Here is a 26528-nt window from a genome sequence, read left to right on the forward strand (position 1 = left end):
ATCGCCCTCGTAAGTGCTATAATATACATAACACAAAACAACAACATTCCTCCAGGAACGTCATGATACATTCTTGGTGGATCCTCTTCTCTTCTCTTTTTCTCAAACTCTGTTTAGGGTATGCCGCTAACGAACTACCGTGGTTAAACAACGCTATCGATGCCGATGAGTTGATGGCGGGTCAGCTGGTGTTCGACAACCCTACTTATGAGTCCATCGACAAATGCCCTCCATGCTTCAATTGCATGCTTCCGATCTTTGAATGTAAACAATTCTCGCAGTGCAATGAATACACTGGTCAATGTGAATGTATCTCGGGATTTGGTGGGGTTGACTGCGCCCAACCGGTTTGTGGGTCTTTGAGTGACGGCAATGATCATCGTCCTCCTCGTGGAGAAAACGAAACTACTTGCGACTGCAAGCCTGGTTGGTCAGGTATAAATTGTAATATCTGTGAAGAGGATACTGTTTGTGATGCGTTCATGCCTCAAAAAGGTCTTAAAGGCACCTGTTATAAGCAAGGTCTTCTTGTCAATCAGTTCCATCAGATGTGTGATGTCACCAACAAAAAAATTGTTGCTATTTTGAATGGTAAGAAACCACAAGTTACCTTTTCTTGTAACAAAACCGCAGAAAACTGCAATTTTCAATTCTGGATTGACCAAAAAGAAAGTTTCTACTGTGATCTAAACACTTGTTCCCTTAAATATGACTTGGCAAGCAATACTAGTCATTACCAGTGTGAAGATGTGGCTTGTAAATGCCTTCCTGACCGTATGCTTTGCGGTGAGGACGGTTCAATTGATATCTCAGACTTCCTTACAGAAACCATCCGTGGACCAGGTGAGTTTTCTTGTAACTTGGCTGAACGTAATTGTCAGTTTTCTGAACCAAGTATGAACGACTTAATTTTATCTGTGTTTGGGGACCCATATATCACTCTCCATTGCGAATCGGGTGAATGTATTCATTATAGTGAAATACCAGGTTATTTGCTTCCCCCAAAGAGGGCCTTATCTCTATACAATCTTTTCTTCATTGCTGCCGTGGTGCTAGGGGTTTCTTGCCTTATAGTGGTTTTGGTATTCTATATCAAAAAGTCTCCACTATTTGGCGATAGTACTATTGTATTATCTGATGACGATTCTAGTAGTAATGATGGCGCCCATTCAATGAGTAATAGTACATTAATTAGCACACACATTCCAGTGTCGTTAACATTTGAGAATATCAGCTACACAGTCAAGAATAGAACCGTTCTTGAAAATGCATTTGGTATTGTCAAGCCAAGAGAAATGTTGGCTATAATGGGCGGGTCGGGTGCTGGTAAAACCACCCTTCTTGATATTTTGGCTGGCAAAAATAAAGATGGCACAAAGACCGGTAAAATTCTCATTAATGGTAAGCAATTAACGTCTCATGAGTACAAAAAAATAATTGGGTTTGTTGATCAGGAAGATTATCTCATCCCAACCCTCACAGTCTATGAGACAGTTCTAAACTCTGCTCTACTTCGTTTGCCACGTAACATGCCCGTGGCTGCCAAACAGCTCCGAGTCCTCGAGGTCCTTGACGAGCTTCGTATTCTTAAGATCAAAGACCGTCTCATCGGATCTGGCTTGGAGCGTGGAATTTCTGGAGGTGAAAAGCGTCGTGTGGCTATCGCTTGTGAACTTGTGACTTCTCCATCAATTCTTTTCCTTGATGAGCCAACTTCAGGTTTGGATTCTTATAATGCCAAAAAGGTCGTCGAATGTCTTGTTCGTCTCTCCCGTGACTACGAACGTACTATTGTTTTCACCATTCATCAGCCACGTAGTAATATTGTGGCTCTATTTGACAAGTTGTTACTTTTATCAGAAGGTCTGATCGTGTATTCTGGCGATATGCTAAAATGTACAGAATTTTTCAATGGTCAAGGTTATCAATGTCCTCAAGGTTACAATATTGCAGACTATCTCATTGATATTACCTCAGACGCCAAAGGGAATGCTGCTGCTAAAGGAAAAGAGCCTATTAAGTTTGGACAAGGTGTTGACGAAGAAAATTTGCTTCATGCTGGTGAGGACGATGAAGACCATCATCATGATGTTGCCAACTTGCTTTCCCGCCGTGATTCACAGATAAATACTACAGATGAATGGGCTCATTTTGCCTCTCACCGAGACGAATTATCTGGGACTTTAGGTCAATCACAAACATCTGCGGGGTCTAAATTGCAAGATTCAAGAAGCTTGTTGCGTTTCCGTGACTCAGCGTATGCAGAGGAAATTCTCCAAGATATCAAAACAACCAACGAAAGCTATAATAGCGATGCTAACTCTAAAATTGCGTCAGTTTCTGGTTTATCCCAAGCGTCCACACTTCAACAGATTGTCATTCTTTCTTCCCGTACATTCAAGAATTTGTACCGTAATCCAAGACTTCTTATGACTCAGTATCTTCTTTCGATATTTATGGGTTGCTTTGTTGGTATTCTTTATTATGATATTGAAATTGATATAAGCGGATTCCAAAATCGGATGGGTTTGTTCTTTTTTGTGCTCTCTTTCTTCGGCTTCTCAACGTTGACCGGGCTCCATTCATTCTCAATCGAGCGGATTGTGTTTATGCGTGAAAGGTCCAACAATTACTATTCTTCCTTCTCTTATTACTTCACTAAGATTCTTTGCGATGTTTTGCCACTACGTGTTTTCCCTCCAGTGATTCTTCTTGCCATTACATACCCATTAGTCGGGTTGAATATGGAAGAAAATGGCTTCACAAAGGCTATTGTGATCCTTGTTTTGTTCAACTTGGCTACTGCTCTCGAAATTTTGATTGTCGGAATATTAATCAAAGAAAGTGGAAATGCTACTCTAATTGGAGTGTTGATACTATTATTTTCAATGCTCTTTTCTGGCCTCTTCATCAATATCAAAACAGGTGAAACAACTGCTAATGCTGTTGCTGCTGCCGCCGCCGGTACTGTTCAAAAAAGTGGCGTATTTGCTTCGATTGATTTGAACGTGCTTAAATATCTCTCTACTTTCCACTATGGGTATGAGTCGTTGATTATCAACGAGGTAAAGACCTTGGTTTTAAGAGAAACCAAGTATGGTTTGAAAATAGAGATTCCAGGAGCAACTATTTTGAGTACTTTTGGATTCAACGTTGGTGCATTGTGGGAAGATGTTGTTGCATTAGGAGTTTGGTGTGGGGTGTTCTTAGTTGCCGGCTTTGCATGCTTGCATTTCTTTGTTGTTGAAAGGAGATAGTTTGATGGCTTCTATATCATTTACTATACATTATTGCCATTGAAAAGGAGATGAATTTTAGATTTTACTTTATTGATTTGAAAAAGAATGTTAGCGAATGCGCTTCAGTCTTTATCCATTAAGAAAAAACCAAGGGACCCAGAAAAATAAAAAAAAAAAGTTAATGACCAATCGGTCAATTCTGAAGCAATAGATCATAATAGGAACTCCTATTATTGAAAAAGTATAATACATTTGCCACATTGTATCTTATTGTTTACTATTCCTCGTTCTGTTTTTTTGTTTATTTCTTCAAATTTTTTCCACTTTTTATATTATCAGTTTATATCATGGGTATTAGTTTTAATAATAAAAGCTTTTTGTGAATAACTTTATTTATTCAACGACTGTGAATTAAGAGAAAAAAGATGCCAGAAAATTTGACGTTGTTTAGCTGGTCAGCGTGTGGCGCCCTCCATGTTTTTTTTAGACAAAAAAAATAATAAACAAAGGAAGTGAAATAAGAGGCTTTAGTAGGTATATACACACACACAGTCTCTACAGTATCGCAACTGGAAGCAAACACTGTTTAGAGTGGACAAACAAAACAAAGGATCTATGAGATAAAGCAACTCCATTCATATTTGGTCAAAACATAAATTCCTGAATGAGCAATACAAAGGAAAGAAGAAGACCCAAGGTTTCAAACAATATTAATACAGTTGAATAGTGCTATATCTATCAATCTCTGCGACATAAGATGACAGAAAGAGATCGAATGCCTTCAAATGCTATACATGGCTCGATAAACTCTTTAGGGGATGGCTACTTGGTACCTTATTGTCGTAACTGTCATAAAGTGATCCATATTAATGGGTCACCCGCAGAACCAGTTTACCAACAAGAGATTGTCGATCTGTTTGCCAGCTTACATGGCTCTAAAACCGGTTCAAAGCCAAGCTTGACGGAGAATATGCTTCCCAAGATGGACCATAAACAACGAGAGTACCTTGAATATATTGCCCAGGCGTATTTTTCTAATGATGATGATATTGATGATACCACCAGGACCTACAGTAAATACAGTTCTGTTTCGCCGTATCTTCAGTGTCCTAATGATTGCAAAAAATGTCAAATAATATGGAAATTGATCTTGAAAATTGAGATCACTGATAGTTTCACAAAATTGACTTCTGTAAAGCTATTGGCATGCGATGCGGTGCTTGCCGATATCCAATACCGTGCCCAGCTTGAATCGCAATCACTACAATCAAAAGATGCCCAGTTCCAATTGTTGTTAATTCTTGCGAAATTCTTGGCTCCGTGGGTGGCTAACAGAACCCGATTCTTGATCAGAACCCTTGGATTGCATGGTGATAGGGAGAATCAGTTCTTTTTCTTCCAATCACGCCAAGAAGATGAAACGATCATTACGAAAATCGAGCAAGGACTTCTGCCATTTGTGGAAAGATGGGCCAATGATCATGTGGAATCCACTGCTGTCGATGATGAGATACTTGAGCTTGCTGAAGGCATTTCTGAAAATGATGGACTGAACTCACCGAAAAATAATATCTCGAGCACACCGAAAAACAACAACGAGAAAGATACAATGAAAGATCATGGTATGCCAGGAAGACGGATAACTTCCAGCCAGAATGATGGAAAAGTCACTAAACCTCCAATCTCCAATTTCACCGATAAACCGGAGACTATTCCCGAATCCAAGAGACCGCAGATTGAACAGAGCATACAGGATCCAAGCGCCCCAATAGTTGTTTTGGGCACATCGAGAGGCTGGAATGCTGATAGAAGTTGGTGGAGCGAAAATGAAGATGAAGAACGTGATATCAATACAGGGAATAAGAATGAAACATATAGAAAAGAAAACACACGAGACACGTCGATGTCGATTAATAACGGTTCCCCTGCAATTAAGTCCATTGGCTCGCAGCAATCGGCTTCCCAATCAACAAAAATGGTTGGTATTACAGTGGGACGTGCTTCAGATTCGGAATCAGATTCAAATTCGGGCTCTGATTTAGAAGATCAGCATGATGATCGTCTGGGATATAGGTATGACAACAATTCTGAAGCTATGACCGCTGAGGATAGATCAGAATTCAAAAACATTCACAAAAACAACACAAATCCTTCTGAACCTAAAATTCCAATAGTTTCTCAGAATCTGAAGCAAAGAAGCAACCAGCAGGAAAGAAGCCTTTCTGATAGTGAGTCTGGAAGTGAACCAGCATCACATGCTTTTACTGAGACTCAAATCAATGATAGCCCTTTTCCGGAAATTCAAAGCGGCAATACCATATCATCATTTCCAACAGATTTCCCATTTAAAGATTTTGTCCCCCGTCGTCGCTCAGGAGTTTTACCAGAAAAGATCCATCGTGCTTTATTGAAATGGCTTTATTTCCATCTTGATATCACTTTACCTCTGATGGATCAATATCAAGAGTTGCAGAATATGACTGGCTTGAAGCATAAGCTGATCTATCGTTGGATCAAGCAGGCGCAATCGAAATATGTTCCAAGAATGAAGAAGCTAAAAGGCATTTGGGAAGCAAGAATAGCAAAAGGTGTCGATAAAAGTCTTGTTAACAATTCGCCGAAAGTTCTTTATGAGAAAGACTTAAATGAAAGTAATTCTGAAAATGATGATATTGAACTTATAGATGGAGACGGAGAAACTGTTGAGGTTGAAGATAATGATGGGAATGGTGATGCAATAGAAGTTTTGAATGAAAATAGGGTGGCAATTGAGATCGATAGCAGTGATGAAATGCACGTTGAACTTGAAAGCGAAATTGAAATGCACAATGGTAATGAGAATCAAGAAGAAGTTGAAATAATAGATAAAATTGAAAGTGGTAATGAAACTAGAAGTGAAAAGGATCAAAAAATGGAAAATGAAGATCCTGGAACTCAAAATGAAGCAAAAAATTCAGAGTTGAATTTGGAAAAGCAGTCAACGGAGAAAAATGAAGTTCATTTGAAGCGCATGAATGCCAATGCTATTGCTGTTGTTATCGAAGATATAATAGAAATCGATGGAGGAAAACATTCAAACGAAAAAAATGATGATGTCAATATTGTGAATACCAATAATAACGATGTTTCTATGAAAGATGGAATAGAAATTGATAACCAAAATCCTGAAAAACATCTACCTCAGACAGAAGGCAAAGCTTATAGTGGAATCCCATCAGCTGCTCGGGTATTGGAAAATCAAGATACCCCAAAACTGTCTGTCGATAGTAACAAAGTCTCTCTTTTTATAGATAGCGACTCGTTTGAAGGGGAAGTGAGTGACGAAGATAATGAACTAGCTAATTCAAGTAGTGTGTCTAAGAATATTTTAATACCCACCCAACAAATTGATTCTATGGGACATCAAACCAACAAATCAGAAAAGCCTGAGGAACAGGGAAATGAAACCAGTTTTAAGGCACGCCACCTCGCTTCTCAAACCATCGTGGAGATAGATTAATATCCAAACTTCTAGCTATCATTGCTTTTTAGTTTACTTACAAAGTATTCACATTAATGAAATACATAACGCTTTTTATGAACACAGTATGAATAACTTTTTATAAAACTTGTAAACTCGAAACAGCTGGATTACATATATATATATTATATTATAGGTGTCCAACTAATAAATTTAATTTATGCATGTTGTTAGCACAGTTCAAATCTGCGAGGAAGGTTCATTATTTTTGCAAATATGAAATCTCAGTCTTAAGCCTTTTTAGCACAGCCTTCATTCTCGGTACTTTATTCGTCCTGGCCTTACTAAACCAGCTGTGCACTTGTCTTTTCAGCAATCCCGTCTTTTGTATAAAATTGGAAACAACATCAATCCCTGGGTATGGGTCCTTAAGGTTGTAGAAGAGCCATTCAAGAAAGAGTTTATGATCGTCGAATTGGATGCCATTTGCCGTGGGCTGCCTGCTGGGAAGAAACTCGTGAATTGGAAGACTGGAGAATGGGACCGTGATATTCTCCAACTCATCTTGATCATTTGCTTTATCATCAGGTAGGTCAGTTGTCTTGGTCGTGATGGTTGTCGTAGACGCAGTTTTGATTTTTTCAACATTTTTCGATTCTTCGCCCAAGTCTGACAAGTCTGAAAGTTGGGATGGGGATTTTTCCTCACATGATGGATAAAAATATTGCATTGGAGCAAAAGACTCCTTTGGTTTCTCATTCTCCGGTATGTGATTTTTCTGTCCTTGTTGTGTAAGATTTTTATCAAATGGTGAATTCTGTCCAGAATCTGCTAATGGTCTAGGTGGAGGCATCATCATATTGTCATTTTGTGAAGTCCTTACTTTCGAATTCCATCCTGAGGCTCGGCTAGACACATCTTTATATATTTCTTTGGTTTGAGGGGGTTTGCGGTGATTATTTCCCTTTTTCTGGAAAATTGAATTTTGGAGACCAGCTCTATCGTTCTGTAAGCCACCGATTATTCCAGTACCATTAGAATACGAATGTCTAGGGATAAATGGACAAAGGCCTTGTTCGATACTTTTCACCTTATTACCAAATATGAAGAAGAAGAATTCATTCTCTCGCTCCTCAATAAGATCAAGTATCAGGAATAAATATAATGATTTATTTCGAATCCACGGAGCGAAAAATTTCGATAACATAATTGATGCTTCAAGAGACTCGTGGCCCTCTTTCTTTAATATCAGCAGTCTCGGTTGAAACTGGGGAATTAGTACACCAGAAGAAATCGCATATGTAGATTGCGCTCTCGTTAATGTGTTAAATGTTATCATCTCAAATATTGTTTCCCAAATAACTTGATTTTCGGCATTACATGCTCGTCCGTAGGATCCACAGTCAGAATTTTGACACTTGAAGTATTTCCAAAGAGTTTTATCAACACCAGTATTATTTATCAAACCATTTTCAATATTAAGATGAGCAATGTTAGAAACATAATTCAGAATGATGAACCCGAGATACTCCTGTTTCTTTGATTCTTTCGGGAGAATCTTTCTGAAACCCTGAGATTTCGGGAATAGTCCCACTAGATCCACAGATACCTCATTATTTGATGCCACAGAAAACTGATCCATGAGCTGTTCTTCTCTTATAGGCGCAGCTGGCTTACCATTGATATGTATGAGTTCTTTACATAGCTGGCATTGGGGTATTAGATAAACGTCTTGAAGTAAAATAATCTGTCCATGGATGGCATTAGGAGGAATGTGGTTCCTCATACTTCAGATACAGTACTATAAATACTGCCCCTATATCTTTTATACTTAGAAAAGAAAAATCAGTGACTACTGACCAGAGATGTACGTTGACTTCACAAAAATTTGAGAGTATAAGACAAAGTTTGTGATTTTGTTTCTTTCTGCAGAAAAAAAAAAAAAAAAAGTTGATGCAAATTTGGGGTGTGTTGCACCCGATTTTTTGAGGTTTTTGCTGGGCGAGATGATAATAGTACACTGGCTTTTATCAGATGGGTCCACCGATAGCTCAACGTTTATTGCTTGATTCAACCAGGCTTCTCAAATATTGTAAGTGAAGGCAGTATCTCAGGTATTCCCCATTTGCTCATTTGGGTTCGGATGAAAACTGCGTTCGGTTGAGATGTGGATTCAAAAGTCACGCGAGATGATCTCTCATTGACACTTGAAATAACAATTAAAAATGGGGCTTCTCATTGAACAAAATCATATAGAAAGCCCTTTTTGCCGTCTGGCTTACACATATCATAAGCATTATTATGACTACTGGACTGTGTAGCCAACAATACAAAACATCGATACTTTGATAAGGATTAGATGTATTTATTATTGCTCCTTTAATATTAATAGTAGTTTCCCTAGTAGATAGATACTGCCTTTTTGACAGCACGTATCGATAGTTATTGCAATGTGTCGTTGAAAGAAAGCTTCCGGCAGTGCATGTAACCATAAATCCACACCTCCATCACGCTGAAAAGGGAAGGCTTACATCATAGACTGAAAATCACCAATCCTTGATGTGAAATGAATTGATGGTATAGTTTGACGTCCAGAGTATTCGGCATACCCTCTTAGAATATAATTTGAGCATGAAATAACTGTACAAGAAATAACTGTACAAGAAATTTCTGAATACCATTATGGTCATTACTCCAACCTACGATATTATTTTATTGACGGATTTCGTTAAAACAATAGTAATCGCAGGTTCTCCCATAAAAAATGGTTTAAACTTCATATCTGGAGTCCTGTTTTTCTCAGCGACCTAAAAAATAGTGGAGCTAAAAAGAAAAAAAAAATAATACCATAACCATGGGGTTTATTCTTTGATAAGCTTACGCTGTCATAATAGTACATGTAGATGTTGTCAATAAATACCAACACGAGGGTATACATTCATTTGTTTTATTTAGTTACCTTTGTACCGAACATCACTCAACAATCTGACTTTGAGGCTCCTTAAGTCAACTAATTACTATTGGAAATTATGAATTTCAGTATTGTCAGGGATAAAAATTGTTGCTATTGGTGACTTTTATTGTTCCGGGTGAATCTGCTCGGTTGGGGTAAAATTTGATATTTCGCCCATCATAACTGGAACCGCTAGAAAAAAGAAATTGTTGCAGATAAAGTAAGCTGAGAAGAAGTATCACAGATAATTGCTTACCTTTGAGAGGAATATTCCGTAATTTCGACTGCCTAATTTTCCATTATTCCTCCCCTGTGAGGTTTCTACTATCTACTTATCAAATATACTTGGCATGACTTTCGAAAAAGAGATTGCAATCCATGAAAACTCGGTGAAAATCCTGGAGCCAAAATAAGTAAATATTGGAGAAACCTTGGTGGTTATTGCGATAGATTTCATCAAAGTGCAAGGTTTGTAAATCACTGGTTCTAAATATTAAGAAAGTAGTCACTTTTATATAATAATCATAAGCAAAATACCAACATATTAATGGGATTGTAGGTAATGTTATCTTGACTTCTGGTAATTAGAGATGTGAGAATCACGCAACCATTTCCCATTTTCAAAATTCGTAATATACATGTATCATGAAGAGGTTACAAATGTGAAAATACTTCTTGAAAAAGATCAGAAAAAAAAAAGATATTTCATTCATTAATATTATACATTGTGCAAAAATTTGGAAAAATAAATGATATTAGCCACATTATTACCATTCAGAAAAGCGATTCGAGTCATTATTTTTGAGAAGCACCAAAGTAATGCAAGTAAGCACCCAAAGTTTTAGTACCTTCAATATAGTTACTGATGTTAACCTTTTCATTGATACTGTGAGCACCATCATTACCTCTACCCATTGGCAACAACAAGACAGAGGTCTTCAATTGTTTTTCGAAAGTCAAGGAGATTGGAATGGAGCCACCTTCTCTAGTCAAATCTGGCTTGACACCCCAGACCAATTCAGTGGCCTTGGAAGCGGCAGTGAAACTTTCGTTGAATGGATCAGACACCCAGTAGTCACCGTCGTGGATCAATTCAGCGTGAATGGTGTTCTTAGAGTTCAATTTAGCAAATTCAGCATTAACGAAATCGAGCACCAACTTGTCCAACTTAGCGGAATCCATATCTGGGACAGTTCTGATGGAGAATTTACCACTAACCTTAGCTGGGATGACGGTCTTGGCACCAGCACCACTAAAAGCACCTTCGACACCGTGGATGGACAAAGATGGGAATCTCCATCTGTGCATCAAAATTTCTTTCTTGCTTTGGTAAATAGCAGTGTCGGAACCAGAAGCCAAGTTCAATTCGGTAACGTCGAAATCAATGTCATCGTACAACTTACTTTCTTCTGGAGTGACCTTGGCAACCATCTCGTTGACACCTGGAATCAAAATGTTCCCGTTAACGTCGACCAATTTGCTCAAAACGTTCACCAAGTCAGTCATTGGTTCGTGAATGACACCACCGAAAATCCCGGAGTGCAAGTCAGCACCTGGACCATTGATGATGATTTGGTAGTAGTTACAGCCTCTCAAACCATAAGTCAAAACTGGTTTCTTGGTACCCAACCAGTAGTTATCAGAAATACAAACGGCATCAACACCTTTGAAGTAAGTTTCGGCTTCTTGAGCAATCAAGTCATCTAAACCGATGGAACCACTTTCTTCCATACCTTCGAAACAGGTGATGATGTTGACTGGGAGTTCAAGACCCAATTCCTTATGAGCTTGCAAAACATTCAACCAACCCATGACTGGACCTTTGTCATCAGTTGACCCTCTACCGACCAATTTATCTTCGTCTTCCTTGACAACCAATTCAAAAGGTTCGGTATCCCAACCGTCTTCGATGCCAGCTGGCTGGACATCGTAGTGACCGTAAATCAAAACAGTCTTCTTAGCTGGATCGTTACCGATTCTTGACAAGACAACAGGTGGCAAGTTTAATTTTGGGTTGTCGACTGGTGGTGGTTGAATACCCAAATCTTTCATTTGGATATCGTAAGCACCCAATTTTTCCAATTCGCTCTTCAAGAAGTAACCCATCTTGACAACTTCTGGTCTAAGAGTTTCATCACCAGAAACGGATTTGATGGCAACAGCATCAGCCAATCTTTGGATGAACTGAGGCTTCAATTCCTGGATTTTTTTGAAGAGGGGGTTCAAGGTTTCTTCAACAGACATCGTGGAGTTGTAATATTTGTAGTGAAATTGACGATGGCAACTGACAGGGTTCCAAAACTTAAGCTTCGAAGTAGCAATGACGGATGGAAGAGTACTAGTTACAAGCAGATTTCTTTTAAGCAAAAACTTGCTAGCAAAAAAGTTCATAAAAAAAAAACGAAAAACAATAAGTAAAACCGACTTAAGTAAAGGTGCTAACCACTTCCCAACGTTGGTTTTTGAGCCTTTCACTGGCAATTCACGGGGACGGCCCATAGATAAGGTACCGTAACGGGAAAGGTTATTGACGCTGGTGCTGCTCTGAGGGGAACACCAATTCCTCCTTCTCGGAAGCATCGTTTGCTAGTAAAGTGGAAGCAGAAGGAAAATGAAAAAAAAAAAATCATTTACAAATATCATCACAAGCTTCTACTCAAAAATCTAAAATGAATTCCAACACACATCCCTCAACCAGAGAGCACCAAAAGCTTTGACGCAGGCCTTGGGAAGCACTGGTAGCGCTGATACTTTTATTTTTGATTTTATAGGGCTTGATCAAAAACATATTAGGAATATTGGCAGGAACTTGAAAATATCATGGAAATTTTGCTTCCATGCTTTCTATTTCAATATCTGACTTCCAACTGAAGCGGGATATTTCAAAGATATCTTTGCCCCCACGTAATTTCCTCATGAGGCTGATTCACAAAAAGCTTCAAACTTTGCTGCCATTGAAGGCAAAAACTCTCTAAGCGTTTTCTGCCATTTCTATATCCCACATACTGTTCTTAATATCCCAACAGGCTGCCATATAATATCGTGGAAGTATCGCAAGAGCAGAAAACCGGGAAAGGGGGGCGCCTGCTCATCTCTTGGTGTCTGGGTGTTTTTCCTTTGTCTTGTCAGCAGACCCACTAAATCAAGCCACCCGGACACCAGACGATGTATTTCCGAAAAGGGGAAAACCATAACAAAGCTGCGAGATTACTTTTTTTTCTTTTCTGTTCCTTCTCAGAATTTTGCGATTTTCACCCTTTTTTTTTTTATTTATATATAATTTTGTTTGTTTCGAGAACAAGGTAAATTTGATCTAACGGTTATCAGACATATTGTTGGTTACTTAAACAACTTGCCATCGTCCCATTATATGAGAACATATACATCAAATGGCTTCAGCAGAGATATTTGACGGGAGTTTCGTCAACCACTTCTGGGGCAAAGATGAAAGAGGCTCGGAGCTTGTGTTCCAGCGGATGTTCCAAGGTCAGCAGACGTGTCAAGAATTGATAGACTTCTATAAAGAGAAGATGCAACTAGAAGAAGAATATGCCATGAAATTGAAAAAGCTTTCTAGAAAGAAACTTGGTGATAATGAAACCGGCACCATAAAAAACGCCTTCGAGGTCTTGAAGAAAGAGTACGCAAACATGGGTGATGCTCATTTGAAAGAGGTTCAAGATATTGAAAACGAGATTTTGGCGCCATTGTTCGAATTTAGCAAGCTGTTTGAGAATGAAAAGTTGCAAGTGGAAAAAATTACCAAATCAATTTTGAAATCGAAGCTGCACTTGTTCCAACAAATGGAAAAGGCTAAAAACTCTTACTCCAATGATTGTATCAAATTGTATAACTTATACTCCAAGAATCAAGGTGAGAATTCCAGCGCGTTTAGATCGCAAGTGGCTCAGTTAGAATCCCAATTGACCAGTTCACGCAGAATTTATGAAGAATCAACCAAAGAATACAAGAAGATCTCGGATTCCTGGGTCACTCAGTGGCAAGGAGCCACCAATGATTTGCAAGAGTTGGAGATCGAAAGAATGAACTATTTGAAGACCAACATTTGGAATTTGTTAAACGTCACTGCCACAACTTGTGTTCAAGATGATAAATGCTGTGAAAATGTCAGAATGTGTCTTGAGAAATGTGACTCTTATAATGATATCAAAGGGTTTGTGGAAACATTCAAGACTGGAAGTGAGATTTATGAAGCTCCTGAATTTGTGGATTTCTTGCAAGGAGGTACAGAAGAAGACAACATGAAACATAGTATTGCCAATTTTGAAAATAGTTTTAGTAGCATGAGCTCTTCAGTGCAATTTGGGAAAAAAAAGGCCCCGGAATCTATACTTCCTTCAAAGAACAAGCAAGTTACCTTTACCTCTTCTACGAATGTCGGTTCTTCATATTACGGAGACTCTCTTACGTCTAGAATGAAACACGAGGACCACGATGAGGACATTATGACAAGGATCACCAAAGAAAAGCGACTTGAAGATAGGCACAATGATGTGGATTTTAAGAAGCAATTTGACTCTTTGAATTTTAAAAAAAATGAAGAAGATGATGATGATGATGAACCCGTTAGAAAAATTGAAATCAAATCACCATTTGGAACAATCCAAACTGTTTCTCGCCCTGCTGCCACCCATTCCCACCAAACACAATTGTCTTTGTCAAGCTCACCAATCAAACAAACCCAGCATAGCCCAACTTCTAGTACCGATGGCTTCAACCATAATAGCGATACCGCTAGTTCTTCGGGCTCCTCTACTGGTGAATCTAACTCTTTGGTTACCAGACAAAGCACTAATGCATCATCGCAAACCAGCTCCAATTTCTCGAACTCATCCAATAAGACATGGAGCTCGCCTACTAGACGTCGTAGTAAATTGGGTATGCAAGGTTGGATGTCTGATGTTGCGTTTTCCAATAAAAAACCAACGACTTCTACTTCTGTGCCAGATCTCAATGATCACCAGCAAAGAATGAAGGAAGAGAAACAAGCGCAAGTAAACAGATATTACGAGCAAAACAAGAATGATGATTCTATTTTGAATACTTCTACTATGCGCAACTTCAACCCTGAGGAAGTGGGAGTGGAAGACCCATTGAGGGCCGCGTTGGAAGATTTAAAGATTGGTGGCAATGGTGATTTCAACGCTCTTAAAGAAAGACATAATTCTATCAAATCTAACCGTTCCAAAAAACACACTCCGAAATCACAATCATCACCTGCAATCACTGAACAAAAGGAGCCAGCAAAGAGAAAATCTATGGTCGATATGCTCAAGCAAGCCTCATCTAACCCACAAATGGATTTACAACTGTCACAGCACCAACAAAAGCATCAATCGATAATGGTCAATCCGCAACCACGCCAGAGCAATGGTGGTGCTAATCCTATGAATAGACCAAAATCAATGATTGAAATTGCCGAAATGAATTCTATGAAATCTTCAATGCAAACTAACGCAAATTTTTCTACCTCCACTTCTACTGTTGCGTCCAGAGCTCCAAAACAAGTTCCGTTAGCTCCAAATGGTTTACCATTGATCTCCTCCAACGGAAGGCCGGTCTTAAGACATGCTAAAGCTATTTATGAATACAATGCCTCGATCCCAGAGGAAGTTACATTCAAGAGAAAGGATTTGATGTTAGTTTTGGCGATGCAAGATGATGGTTGGTGGGAAGTCGAGGTATTAAACAATAGGGGTAGTAGATTTGGATTAGCACCAAGTAATTATTTGGTTCCTGCTTAGGAAAATTATTATGTTTGATTCATATTCCCAAACCCATGGTATGTTTTTTGTTCTTTGCTCTTCTCTCTTTTTTCGGCTGACCTTGACTTTTTGATTGTTGTTGTTGTTGTTTTTATTAAATTTTTCTGGTTTATTCTTGATGAAACTTTGTTATTGTTACCTTACCTTGTTATTCTCTTTTACTTCGTATGTGATGTCCATTTTTATATTGTATTTTTTACTCCTCTTCTTGTTTCTCAAATATATATAGTACATATAACGGATATATTATATACGCTATTGATTTACTATTGTTAACGTCTATTTTTTGTAATATATTATTAAACTAGCGTTGTTTCCATTTTGTGCAAGGGTTGATTTCAGTTTAATCTATCGGAAGATAATGCAGCTAGATTGAGAGATATTATGTAGGAACTTTTTTCCTATATACACAAGGAGCTACGTATAGATGTGGATGGTCTTATAAACACGTACTATTAATATATACTAAAATATCATAGCAGCACACTAAAAGGACGCCAAGCCAGGAAAAAAAAATAAAAAAAAAAGACCGTTTTAGAGACTTTCGAATGGTGTAAAAAGTTCAACACCAACATCAACATAAAAATAAGAGTTTACGGTGATTAAGAACTTCTTTATTGTAATCGAGTGATTGAGTACCACTTCACTTGTGTGTGTGTGTGTGTGTGTGTGTGTGACGCGTGGTTGAATATTTAGCTGTATTTTTTTTTTTTAGTGTCTTTTTAGTTAATGTTACACCACAATGTTTGTCATTTTGGTGTCCTGTTAGTGTGCTGCATGTAAACTACCAACCACCAAACAGATGTTGCGACGTCACAACTGTTAGGTTATGTTTCTGATTTGTCAGAGGAGCTTATCTTTGTAGAGTCTGCTCGTATCGCCCGTTATTAATAACATCATTTCCACCAATTTTTTTTTTTTTTTTTTGCTGGTTGGTCCTGTCGTGTGAATCACGCATATATACTCTCACTAATACTCATTCATTAATATTTGACAACTTCTTTTTTGAAAAGAAAAAAAAGAGAAAAACAAAATCCAAAAGATTCCTCGTTAATTTACAATATTTTCTTAAAGCGCAACTTTTTTTTTTTTTTCTTGATTACGATAGTGATGAGGGAAACAATGGTAATTTAGTACCAACATTATACATGGAAGCACGTCACTATGATCGCCCGAATGCGGAACACTGGAAAAATCAACATGAAACTTTTTTACTAGGTGTTTTTTTCTTTTTTGCAATAAAAAGAGTGTGATTCGCAATATGGATGGGAAAATGTTCTTGAAAAGGATTATTTACATCCATCATGGATTCTGTTAACTATAAGACCGAACAGAATATAGAACTCTTTGAAATAAATGACGACAAGAAAAATGAGGACTATGAACCATCACAAATCTCATTGAATGAGGATTTTTTCCTCAATGAAACATCCAAGAAGCTCAAAGTCCAAGAGCTTGCTGATGAATTGCAAGTCGATCAGAAGAAGCTCATGATGAAGACCGACATGTTCGTGTTGGCCCCATTTTGTCTTCTTTATCTTGTTGCGAATCTTGACCGTACCCATTTTGGGCTTCTTTATCTTAATGGTCTCACCTCGACTCTCAAAATAACCCAATTGCAGTATTTCGCTGCCTGTGCTGCGTTCTTTTCACCGTATGTGTTTTTCCAATTTTTCTCAAACTTGATCTTGAAATCCGTCAGACCACATTTTTGGATTAGTATTTCTGTGCTAATGTATGGGACCTTTGTTCTTGCCTCTGGGTTTGTGAAAAGTTACGGTGGATATGTCGCTTGTGAGTTCTTTCATGGGGTGTTCCAATCAGGCTGTGATAGTGCCGTGTTTTATATTCTTGCCCATTATTATGAGAGACGAGAATCACAAAAGAGAATCTCTTATCTCTACTCCACTCAACACGTTGCTATCCTTGTCAATAATCTTATATGCTACGGTGTCAACCTTCATATGCATAACCGTTATGGGCTTGAAACCTGGAGATGGTTATTGATTATCCAAGGTGCTATTACCATGGGCTCTGCGTTTATCTTGTTTTTCATCTTGCCAGATTTTCCTGAAGGCATGAGATTCTTCAATAACAATGAATCAATCTTCATTATCAGAAAGTTGGAAGTCTATTTTGGAAAGTCCGGGTACAATATCAGCTTCTCTAAAGGCGAAATTTTCGAAACACTCAGGGACCCAATGGTGTGGCTTCCCGGACTTACTGCCGTGTTCTTAGGCTGTATTCCTTATGTTTACACGTACATCGAGACCATCGCTTTTACATTTTTCGGCTTTAGTCCGGAACTTGCTATGGAAAAGGTAACATACACATATATTTGTGGGTTCTTTTATATGATCATAACGGGATATTTATCTGATTACTTTTGTAAAAGATCCCCCTTCATCATTTTCAGCTCATTACTTGGGTTGTACGGTCTTTTAGCAATTCGGTTCGCGAATCCAGGCGATAATTGGAGATACTCCCTCATTTTCTTCGTTACTGCTGGGTCATATGCTGCCTTCCCACACTTTGTTGGCTGGGCTGCCTTCAATTTATGCGGTCACTTGAGAAGATCGGTGGCGACATCCCTCATCATCAGTTTGTCGGATTTGTCGGGCCTTTATGGATTCTTCGTTCTTTTTAATAACAACATAAAATTTACCAAGGCTCTCACAGTAGGGTTTGTATGGGAAATAATCTCAATAGTGCTTGTTCTTGGGTGTGTGTTCTTGGTTTATCATGAAAACAAGAAGAAAAGATCAAGAGAATACAAAGATAATTTCAACCTGCTTTCTGAAAGAAAAAAGATTTTGGCTGGAGACAAAGACCCAAATTTTGATTATATTTACTAGATATTTCTGTTTCTATTATTTTGTATTTCATTTTTCTTTTGATTTTCGGTTTTCATATTATGTTATTTTACGCTTTTTGGTTGCTCTTTTTTTGTTTTTTTTACGCATATTGGTTGTTAGACGTTGAAAGATGCTGCCTTTATCATTTCCTATGGTGATTTCCCTTTTAGAAAAGTTTCTCTATGGATGATGATTCCTCATACTACTTATTATTGATGTCTTATCTTACCAAATTTGATATCCCCTCATTTGAAAAAATACTGGCAATTTGGTGCACATGTAAGATATCTAGGATTGATTGCAAAAGGTTCACTGGGATGGCAAGAATACTGATGAGCTGCTGAAATCATCTTTGATGTTTTAATAAAAAGATACTCAATGAAAAAATGATAAAATAAAAAAGATAAAATGGTTTAAATGATTTTATCTGAGGCCGGATTCCAGTTTTTTTTTTTTTTTTTTTTCAGTCGTTGGTTGAGATCTTCTTCATGTTGAAAAGAGAAGCCGAATAATTGAATTTTCCCGCTGCAGTTTTCCCAAACCTCGCTTTATACTACTGTTGTCGAACCCTGGCATGTAGAGAGCGAGTCCCTAATAAACTTTGGCCTTGAGGGTAGACAGGAAGGAGACTACACGAAAAAAAAAAAAATCGGCTAAAAGCAATGATAATTGCTGGTAAAAACATACCACTCTGACCTTGGCCTGTCCCCCCTATTCGTGACCAAGTAAGCCTACGCTCAACCAAACAGGATTCAACAAGCTAACCTGAAGCTAATTATCTCTATCTTTGCACGAGTAAGGAATTAGGTATGGAGGCTTATGAACAAATATTTCTCATAATATATAGCACAGCGTGCTACTGCAATAATTGGATGCACGCTAGTCTGGTGGTAACACTTACAATAAATGCATCCTACACAACAGCAATAGGGGGCATGCCGCCTTATGCCGGTGTAAATAGTGGGAGCGGAGAGGTCCCGTAGGATGAACCCACAACTAAACTTGATTACATGGGTAAATGTGAATCAACAAGTGATTATTTCACAACAAAGTTAGTGTGCTATGCGACAGAGCGGTGTTCCCTGATAATCAGGTACAGACAGGTATGGTGACCCATACTAGTTAGCAGTAACTACGTAGTGTATGTAGGCTTCGTGGGCGGAGGAAGGTCAGCGAGGAACAACCTGGATAGAGTAACCCCATTAAAAAACCTACGAGAATCCATCTCTCTCATATTTGATCTACACCCCCCACATTGAATTATATATGAAGCTAATACGCACACTTGATGCTACCAATTGCCTTCTAGCTACAATATAAATATTCAGCGTTGTGGCAACCAGAAAGAGATAGCAACAAGAACAGGAGCTAAAGTCTAACCCCGAGTCTTCGCTAGTGCTATGAATGAAACAGTGACTACTTTGGTTTCTGAACATTTATCCGAAATGTGTGAAATTGAAAAACAGAGAAATCGATCAATTCTTGTTGGGGTCTGTCCATAAAACATAGTAACTATGCTCGTGATATGCACGATAGTACGAAAGATTTTCTAAGGAACGTAGGTTTCAAAGGATGAGAGTATACTACACGAGAAGACAAATAAAGATGATTCCTGGTAAATGCCTCTCTGAACTTGACATTCTAGGGCTGCCTTGGATGTTCCTCAAGAGCGTCCTCCTCACAAAGACTTTCAAGTGTACGTTAGTGATTTTTGACCCATGATGTGAATACACGCCATAGAGAAGCAAATCTTATGACGGAAACGTGTTTTGCAGCCCATCTTTAAAAGTATATGTGTGTGTCAATAAAGCGCATCCAAGTCAGGAGCTGTGGGCAACTTTAAGAGGGCCTGTGCTTACAAATATTTTCCAACATTTAGATGTTTGTGAGCTTTCATCAATATTACGAGCATTGCTGAAAAAGCATAGGGCATATGAATGTGCGTTGTTTGTATTGCTTGGCTCAGTGGAGATATATTGTCAGGTGCCGAATAACTACAAGAAGTACAAGAGGCGCGCGAGTATTCTTGAAGTCACCCAAGAATATAGAATTATCTCTGATTCTAGTAACAAACAGAAGCGACTTCCAGTTGTTCGTATATATTGCAACGACCTTCCAAAAATTGCAAAATATCTGGCGGTGATAAAAAAGATTATAATTTATGCGAAAAAAGAGGTTCTATCTTTTTGGGATTACGAGCCAATAGCCTTGAGAAAACTCAAAATCATCCAGTTGTTTTTAAACTGTTGTACAAGGGTTAGGGAAATTGAGATTGGTTTTCATCCTATTTGTCGATTTCCCGAATCGACTCAGTTTTTAAGAATCATTAATGCGAGTTTTGCTTCATATTCTCCCACATGTTTTCCCACGTATCTGAGTCGAAATACTATAACTTTGAGCGACGTAGGCTTCCCTCAGAATATCAGAAAAATATATATTGAAACAGTGACATTTGGCAGTGGTTCTGTGTAAAAATGGCGTTCCTCAGAGCTTGCAATGTTGCAAAAACTTAAAAATTTTGGATCTATCTTCCAATCTGTTCCTCCAAATCAGCCAAAGTATCCAAGCTCTTCAAAATTTGGTATCGCTAAATCTTGAAGAAAATTTGGTTTCTAAAATAGAAAACTGGGGGAACCTCAGCAAATTGGAGTGGCTACTGTTGAAAAATAATAGAATTAAAAGACTTGAAGGTTTAAAATTGCCCAAGCTCAAAATTTTGAACGTTAGTGAGAATTGCCTCAATGAAATTGAAAATTTGCAAGACCTACAGAGCCTCGAAGAGCTCAATATTTCGTCCAATGGTATGTTCAAGGATTTTGAAGGATTGTACATGTTGGCAGATACGCTTACTTCTTTATCTTGTATTTTACGTGCCCATCCAATATTTGTGGATCTTGCAAGATTTACCAAACTAAATAGCATCAAAACTTATGATTTCCTGATCCGCTTTGATAGATCGCTAATTTTTCACAACTTGGAGGAACTGCTGTCGATACACACTAGTTATAACACTTCACTTTCAAATGTGAATCTCTCATGTATCAAGGAGCTAAAGCTTTCTGGAAACAAAATTTATAATGCGAGTCACTATGAAAATGTGTCTCTCATTGGGAAAATGACAATTTTAAAAGTTTGCTGTTTGACTAGAATTGGAATATCTAGCGTCAGTTACCTTGCTACATGCACCAAGCTTCGCAAGCTTGATTTATCAGATAATAGGATAAGATCACTCGAAGGAATTCAGAATCTTCGATGTTTCGAGTCCCTTGATATTCTGAAAAACAAATTGCATAGCTTGCAGAATGTTGTTGTGAATTGGCCACTGATGACGTATTTGGATCTTTCCTTGTGTGAGATTGTTGAATTGCCAATTTTCATCGCCCCAAAATTATCAAAGTTGCTATTGGAAGGTGATAAAATCCCTTTGCGACAGTTGGCCAGGTTGAGAAAGCTAAAAAGTTTGAGATACTTAGTACTTAATAAAGTTGATATGTCTAAGAGAAGGGCTGTCGGTATACACGTACTATGCTCAACATATTGAAAAGAGGAAAACAAAAAAAAAGAAAAAAAAAAAAAGAATTATGTGGATAATATCCTGAGAATAAGATGTTGATGATTTTCGCTGGTGTTTGGTACTTTAAATATCAGAATTCTTAATGAAAGAGAGGGAGAGGGGAAATTTTTGTATACAACAATATGTTTTCAGATTGCGATAATTTATAATTTTTTGTTTTAATACGTATGTAGTCTTACGCTTTATGATCAGTAATTTACTTTGATTTCTTTTCCAAATAAGATCCAACCAATAAAAAGCAGCAGCATAAAGACAATAAAACATAGTTTTAAGAGATTAAAAACAAGCGATATTAAACCTTTATGGATGAGAATAAAAAAAAATTAATACACGAGAAACCACCCCACATACACTAAAACAGGCAAAAAAATATTCCTATACGTTTAATAATTTTTTGTTTCATCATCAACTCTTCTTCTTTCAACTTGTTTCCTTTCTCCTTCATATTTTGTTCCTCTGTTTCTACTATAAGTTATGCATGTTGAGGATACATGTTGGGCTTTTTGTAAGCACAAGCTGAGGCACCACAAATCCAAAGGTCTTTTGGCTTCTGGGCTCTAGTGAAATGGCAAATATATAGTAAATTGAATATATATATATATATATCTTAACAAAAAATAATAAAAGTGCTTACAACCTTAAAGGGCTCTTTATATTAAATTTCACTAAGCACTTACAGGGTGCCACACCCATCGTGAAAAATAATAATAATAAAAATAAAAAAAAATAAAATCGACAGTACCTCTAAAGTATGCCAAAACTTGTCCCGTAATTTCAACATAGGGACACTATATTAGCTACTATCGTTGTTTGTGTTCCTCTCCCATTTCCCTGTGCTTAAAATATTTAACGTTCTTTTAGTCTTTCTTCCCTATCAGACACCACAAATAATGACTTCAATAAAGGGCACCATGCCTCCTTTCGCGATCCATGGGCAAATCGCCAATCTAAAAGATGTGTATCTTCTACCCAGATGCGTGAATTGTAATGCAATAATCCACAATGGTGACTCCAAAGCTCAAGCTATTCGTGAGTCTCAGCTAGTGTGTCAGTTCATTGCCAATGCCGAGGCGATCATTAGGGATAACATGAATGATGATTTACACATGGATGCGTTTGATGGTAGGACCAAGCAGCGGATGTTTTTAAATTACGTCTCCCAGAATTTTGTAGGGTTTCATGATTCATCATCGAATGAGAAGGGAGATGAAGAGTGGGCGGATTTCAAAGTACCAATCACCAAGATCAACTCATCGCTACAATTGTATTTCCGGTGCCCGAATTATGAACAATGTCTTTCAAATCATTTCGTTTGGGATTTTTCGTTAAAACTTGCGATCCGGGACTCTTTAACATTCTTAGAAACTATTTTAATCGTTCCCTCACGAGTATTAGATCAACAGATCACTAGACTACGAAACGATCAATTTGATCCCTCACCCCAGTTTCAAATGGAGAAATTCTTCGCCCCTTGGATATTGAACAAAACGTTGTATTTATGGCAGATATTGGGGATCATTGAAGGTAAGGATAATAGCTTTTATTTCCATCTTATGGAGGGTTCAGAAAAAGTGGTGAAAAAGATCGAGGCAAGTGAATTCCCATTTGTGGCAAGGGTTTTGGTGTATGGAACGGACCCTGCCATTTACCATGGTTACGAATGTGAAAATTTTGCTGGGTTGCGTCCCCAGCCGACCACTGAGAATGATGGAACTAAACCCCTTACAATAGGATGGAATGGAAATGACCGGTATGAATTCGATGATGATGTCAGATGGCAAAATGTTAAAAAGATACGGGATATTGGCGCAGAAGAATCGGAGCAAGAAGATATCGATGAGGAATCATCGTCTAATGAGAGGCCTGCTCTGCGAAATCAAAAACTCACTTCAAGGATATCGAGACCCAGTAGTAGGAGTCCCAAGATTTCTAGAGAACGACGGGGAGAAAGAAGCCTGGGTAGGCGGCTGACATTCAAGCCACGACAACTCGAAAACCTTCGAGATGTATCAAAACGGAAAAAATCCAGAAAACTACCAAGTTCAGATAATGCTCCTTTCGCACTTGAGGATGTGATGTCTGTAGCGGCGTTGAACAATGCTAGAACTTTCTCGCGTGATATTCAGATGACGTTGTTTACGTGGCTATATGACCATCTTGATAACCCATACCCGTTAGATTTGGAGTTGTATCAGTTACAGCAGCTCACGGGGCTTGATAAAAGGAGGCTCCTGTCGTGGTTCCACTACCATCAAAAGAGAAGCTTTGAGAAGTTGTGGAAAATTAGAGAAAGCAAAATGGGAAGTGAGTGAATGTACTACTGAAAAAGTATTTCTGAGTGGTAGGGAAAATGACATATATTATACAATAATAGCTAATATAAGTGCTGATAGAATAACGATAGAAATTGAAAAGTTTGTGTAAATATACACAGAGCCATCCCGTCACCCCCAAAACGGAAGAAAATTCAACCAAAAAAAAAAAAAAACACTTTTCGTGTCGCGATTCAACGGCATCAACTGGGACTCATATTAGTTAGTTGTTTACCAAATCACTCAATCACTATTTGTAATATATTTGTTTCAGTTACTATTCTAATGCCAATTGCCTTTTAATCAAAAAAGTTTGCGTTTAATTTTTCCTCTAATGAGAAATCAAAAAACATAGCCAAAAATATAAAAATAACAACATATAAAAAGTATGCCTGTCACCAGAAAACAAAAAGAGCGATTCCAAAGCCAATATCCACATTTACCTCCAGTGAGGGATCGAATGCCTCCATTTGCGATCCATGGAGAAATAACCGGTCTTACCAATGTTTTTTTGCTTCCCAAGTGTACCCAATGTCACTCAACGATTCTCATCAATGGGTTTCCCGCACCATCGATAGGGGAAAAGGCGTTGGTGGAGAATTTTTTCAATAATCGATATCAACACGAATATGACGATGAGCTTGATTTGCAAGAGAAACACAAGGAGTTTTGTCGATACGTCAATGATAATTTCATCCAGCCGACGGAGATCACCTATCCTAGTGTGGTGGTGGATCATTCTTTACAAGTGGGGTTTGAATGTCCGTTGAACGGGTCCCAAATATGTGATTCGAATCATTTTGCCTGGGATTTGTGCTTTGAATTGACGGCTGTCAACTCATTGACCGGGGAGGCCAAAGATTACACTATCTCGTCAAAAGCATTCGATAAGGAATTTGCGAAATTGAACCCAGAAAAGTTTTTTTTGGCCAAATTCTTTGCCCCTTGGGTACTGAATAAATCAACGTATTTTATGGAATTGTTGTACCGGCAGCAGTTGAAGCGACACCAGTTTGAGTTTTTCTTTTATTTTAGCAGGAAGAGACGTTCATTAGATGAGAATGGGGTTCCGACAAGACCCATTAAAGCGGTGGAAAATGGTCCATGTCCATTCATTCCTAAAATGACAATGAGTCGTGGGGGAGGAAGAGATCGATATTTAATGAGTCATGCCTTGGGGTTGATGCAAGCAGATAATCGAATAAATTGGTCGGGAAATGCCGATGGTGGAGGGTATACTCAACCGCTTTCACTTGGTTGGTATGATGATTTTCATCAAGAAGCACCAGAAGAGCAGGGACATATGAAACAACAGAATTGGTGGAACGAAGATGAAGAAGCAGAAGGAGTAGATAATGAAGTGAGGGATAAAGGTAATTTAAGTAATGTTGTAAAGGAGAAGAAGGAGAATGATGATGACGATGATGATGAAGAAGAAGAAGAAGAAGAAGAAGATGATGATGATGATGGTGATGATGAAGATGAAGAAGAAGATAATAAAGATGATGGAGAAGATGAAGTAGAAGATGACGACGAGGATGATGATAAAAGCTTGGATAATGTGAGGCGTTCTGAAATTGATAAGTCTTCAAGGGATTATGAATCTGATGATTCTTCAAGCTCTGATTCCTCAAATCATTCTGGCTCATCGTTTTCGAATCTCGATAGTGATTCTGAGTTTGAAAGGAAGTATGGATTTCCGTTGACCAATTTTCTACCAGAACATTCCGCCAAACATCCGACGGCGGTGCATCTTGTTCTCTTGAAATGGCTATACCTTCATCTCGATCACCCGTTTCCTAATCGCTTTGAACTTTCCAATTTGAAAGACATCACGGGGTTGTCCACTGATCAAGTGTATAGATATTTCAAAAGACATAGAAAGAGAACAGTACCGAGGATGAAAGCGTTGAAAAGGAAATTGGGATTGTAGGTACAAATGCTCTTTTTTTTCCCCCTTATCCCCCACTATTATAACTTCATTCGCGGCTTTTAGGACATGGTAATATAGATACAGGAAATCTGAATGCAAATACAGAGAAACAGAGGGAAAATGGCCATAACTGGGAGGGTTGTCGAGGTTATTAGCCAGTGTCACATGGCAAAGCACGTGTTTATAATATCACGTGAATATTCACGCGACCACGTGAAGCCACCAACCAGCTCGGGGTTTCTTATCAAAGATAAGGCATAAGAGATAATATATGATAATAGAACGCTATATATATATATATATATATATCGGTATAATAAACCGTATATACTGTCCAGATATGCCACCGTAGAACACCTGTTGTGTAGTCATCCCCACTCTCCCATCGCCTTAAACATAAACAACTAGTCGGGGGG

General features: G+C 38.2%; 9 protein-coding genes across 9 annotated transcripts; 7 read left to right on the forward strand and 2 right to left on the reverse strand. All coding sequences in view use genetic code 12, as the record gives it.

Annotated features, from left to right (window-relative positions):
• Window positions 1-62: 62 nt before the first annotated feature.
• On the forward strand, window positions 63-3257 carry ADP1 (putative ATP-dependent permease ADP1; the record flags this gene model as incomplete). The annotated part of the gene is made up of 1 exon (XM_064993994.1): window positions 63-3257. The coding sequence occupies one exon, from the start codon at window positions 63-65 to the stop codon at window positions 3255-3257; it is 3195 nt and encodes a 1064-aa protein (XP_064850066.1).
• A 739-nt stretch (window positions 3258-3996) lies between these two features.
• On the forward strand, window positions 3997-6738 carry DASC09_003920 (uncharacterized protein; the record flags this gene model as incomplete). The annotated part of the gene is made up of 1 exon (XM_064993995.1): window positions 3997-6738. The coding sequence occupies one exon, from the start codon at window positions 3997-3999 to the stop codon at window positions 6736-6738; it is 2742 nt and encodes a 913-aa protein (XP_064850067.1).
• Window positions 6739-6961: 223 nt separating this feature from the next.
• DASC09_003930 (uncharacterized protein) lies at window positions 6962-8485 on the reverse strand (the record flags this gene model as incomplete). The annotated part of the gene is made up of 1 exon (XM_064993996.1): window positions 6962-8485. The coding sequence occupies one exon, from the start codon at window positions 8483-8485 to the stop codon at window positions 6962-6964; it is 1524 nt and encodes a 507-aa protein (XP_064850068.1).
• A 1962-nt stretch (window positions 8486-10447) lies between these two features.
• On the reverse strand, window positions 10448-11896 carry DUG1 (metallodipeptidase; the record flags this gene model as incomplete). Its single annotated transcript, XM_064993997.1, has 1 exon — window positions 10448-11896. The coding sequence occupies one exon, from the start codon at window positions 11894-11896 to the stop codon at window positions 10448-10450; it is 1449 nt and encodes a 482-aa protein (XP_064850069.1).
• Window positions 11897-13041: 1145 nt separating this feature from the next.
• On the forward strand, window positions 13042-15417 carry HOF1 (formin-binding protein HOF1; the record flags this gene model as incomplete). Its single annotated transcript, XM_064993998.1, has 1 exon — window positions 13042-15417. The coding sequence occupies one exon, from the start codon at window positions 13042-13044 to the stop codon at window positions 15415-15417; it is 2376 nt and encodes a 791-aa protein (XP_064850070.1).
• Window positions 15418-16742: 1325 nt separating this feature from the next.
• On the forward strand, window positions 16743-18293 carry DASC09_003960 (uncharacterized protein; the record flags this gene model as incomplete). The annotated part of the gene is made up of 1 exon (XM_064993999.1): window positions 16743-18293. One exon carries the CDS (start codon window positions 16743-16745, stop codon window positions 18291-18293), a length of 1551 nt encoding a protein of 516 aa, XP_064850071.1.
• A 2357-nt stretch (window positions 18294-20650) lies between these two features.
• Window positions 20651-21834, forward strand: DASC09_003970 (uncharacterized protein; the record flags this gene model as incomplete). Its single annotated transcript, XM_064994000.1, has 2 exons — window positions 20651-20696; window positions 20753-21834. The coding sequence occupies 2 exons, from the start codon at window positions 20651-20653 to the stop codon at window positions 21832-21834; spliced, it is 1128 nt and encodes a 375-aa protein (XP_064850072.1).
• A 923-nt stretch (window positions 21835-22757) lies between these two features.
• On the forward strand, window positions 22758-24179 carry DASC09_003980 (uncharacterized protein; the record flags this gene model as incomplete). Its single annotated transcript, XM_064994001.1, has 1 exon — window positions 22758-24179. The coding sequence occupies one exon, from the start codon at window positions 22758-22760 to the stop codon at window positions 24177-24179; it is 1422 nt and encodes a 473-aa protein (XP_064850073.1).
• A 388-nt stretch (window positions 24180-24567) lies between these two features.
• Window positions 24568-26112, forward strand: DASC09_003990 (uncharacterized protein; the record flags this gene model as incomplete). The annotated part of the gene is made up of 1 exon (XM_064994002.1): window positions 24568-26112. One exon carries the CDS (start codon window positions 24568-24570, stop codon window positions 26110-26112), a length of 1545 nt encoding a protein of 514 aa, XP_064850074.1.
• Window positions 26113-26528: the final 416 nt, after the last annotated feature.

The sequence above is a fragment of the Saccharomycopsis crataegensis genome, assembly GCF_037102585.1.
Source record: "Saccharomycopsis crataegensis DNA, jcf7180000000072, whole genome shotgun sequence".
NCBI classification, from domain to species: Eukaryota; Fungi; Ascomycota; class Saccharomycetes; order Ascoideales; family Saccharomycopsidaceae; genus Saccharomycopsis; species Saccharomycopsis crataegensis.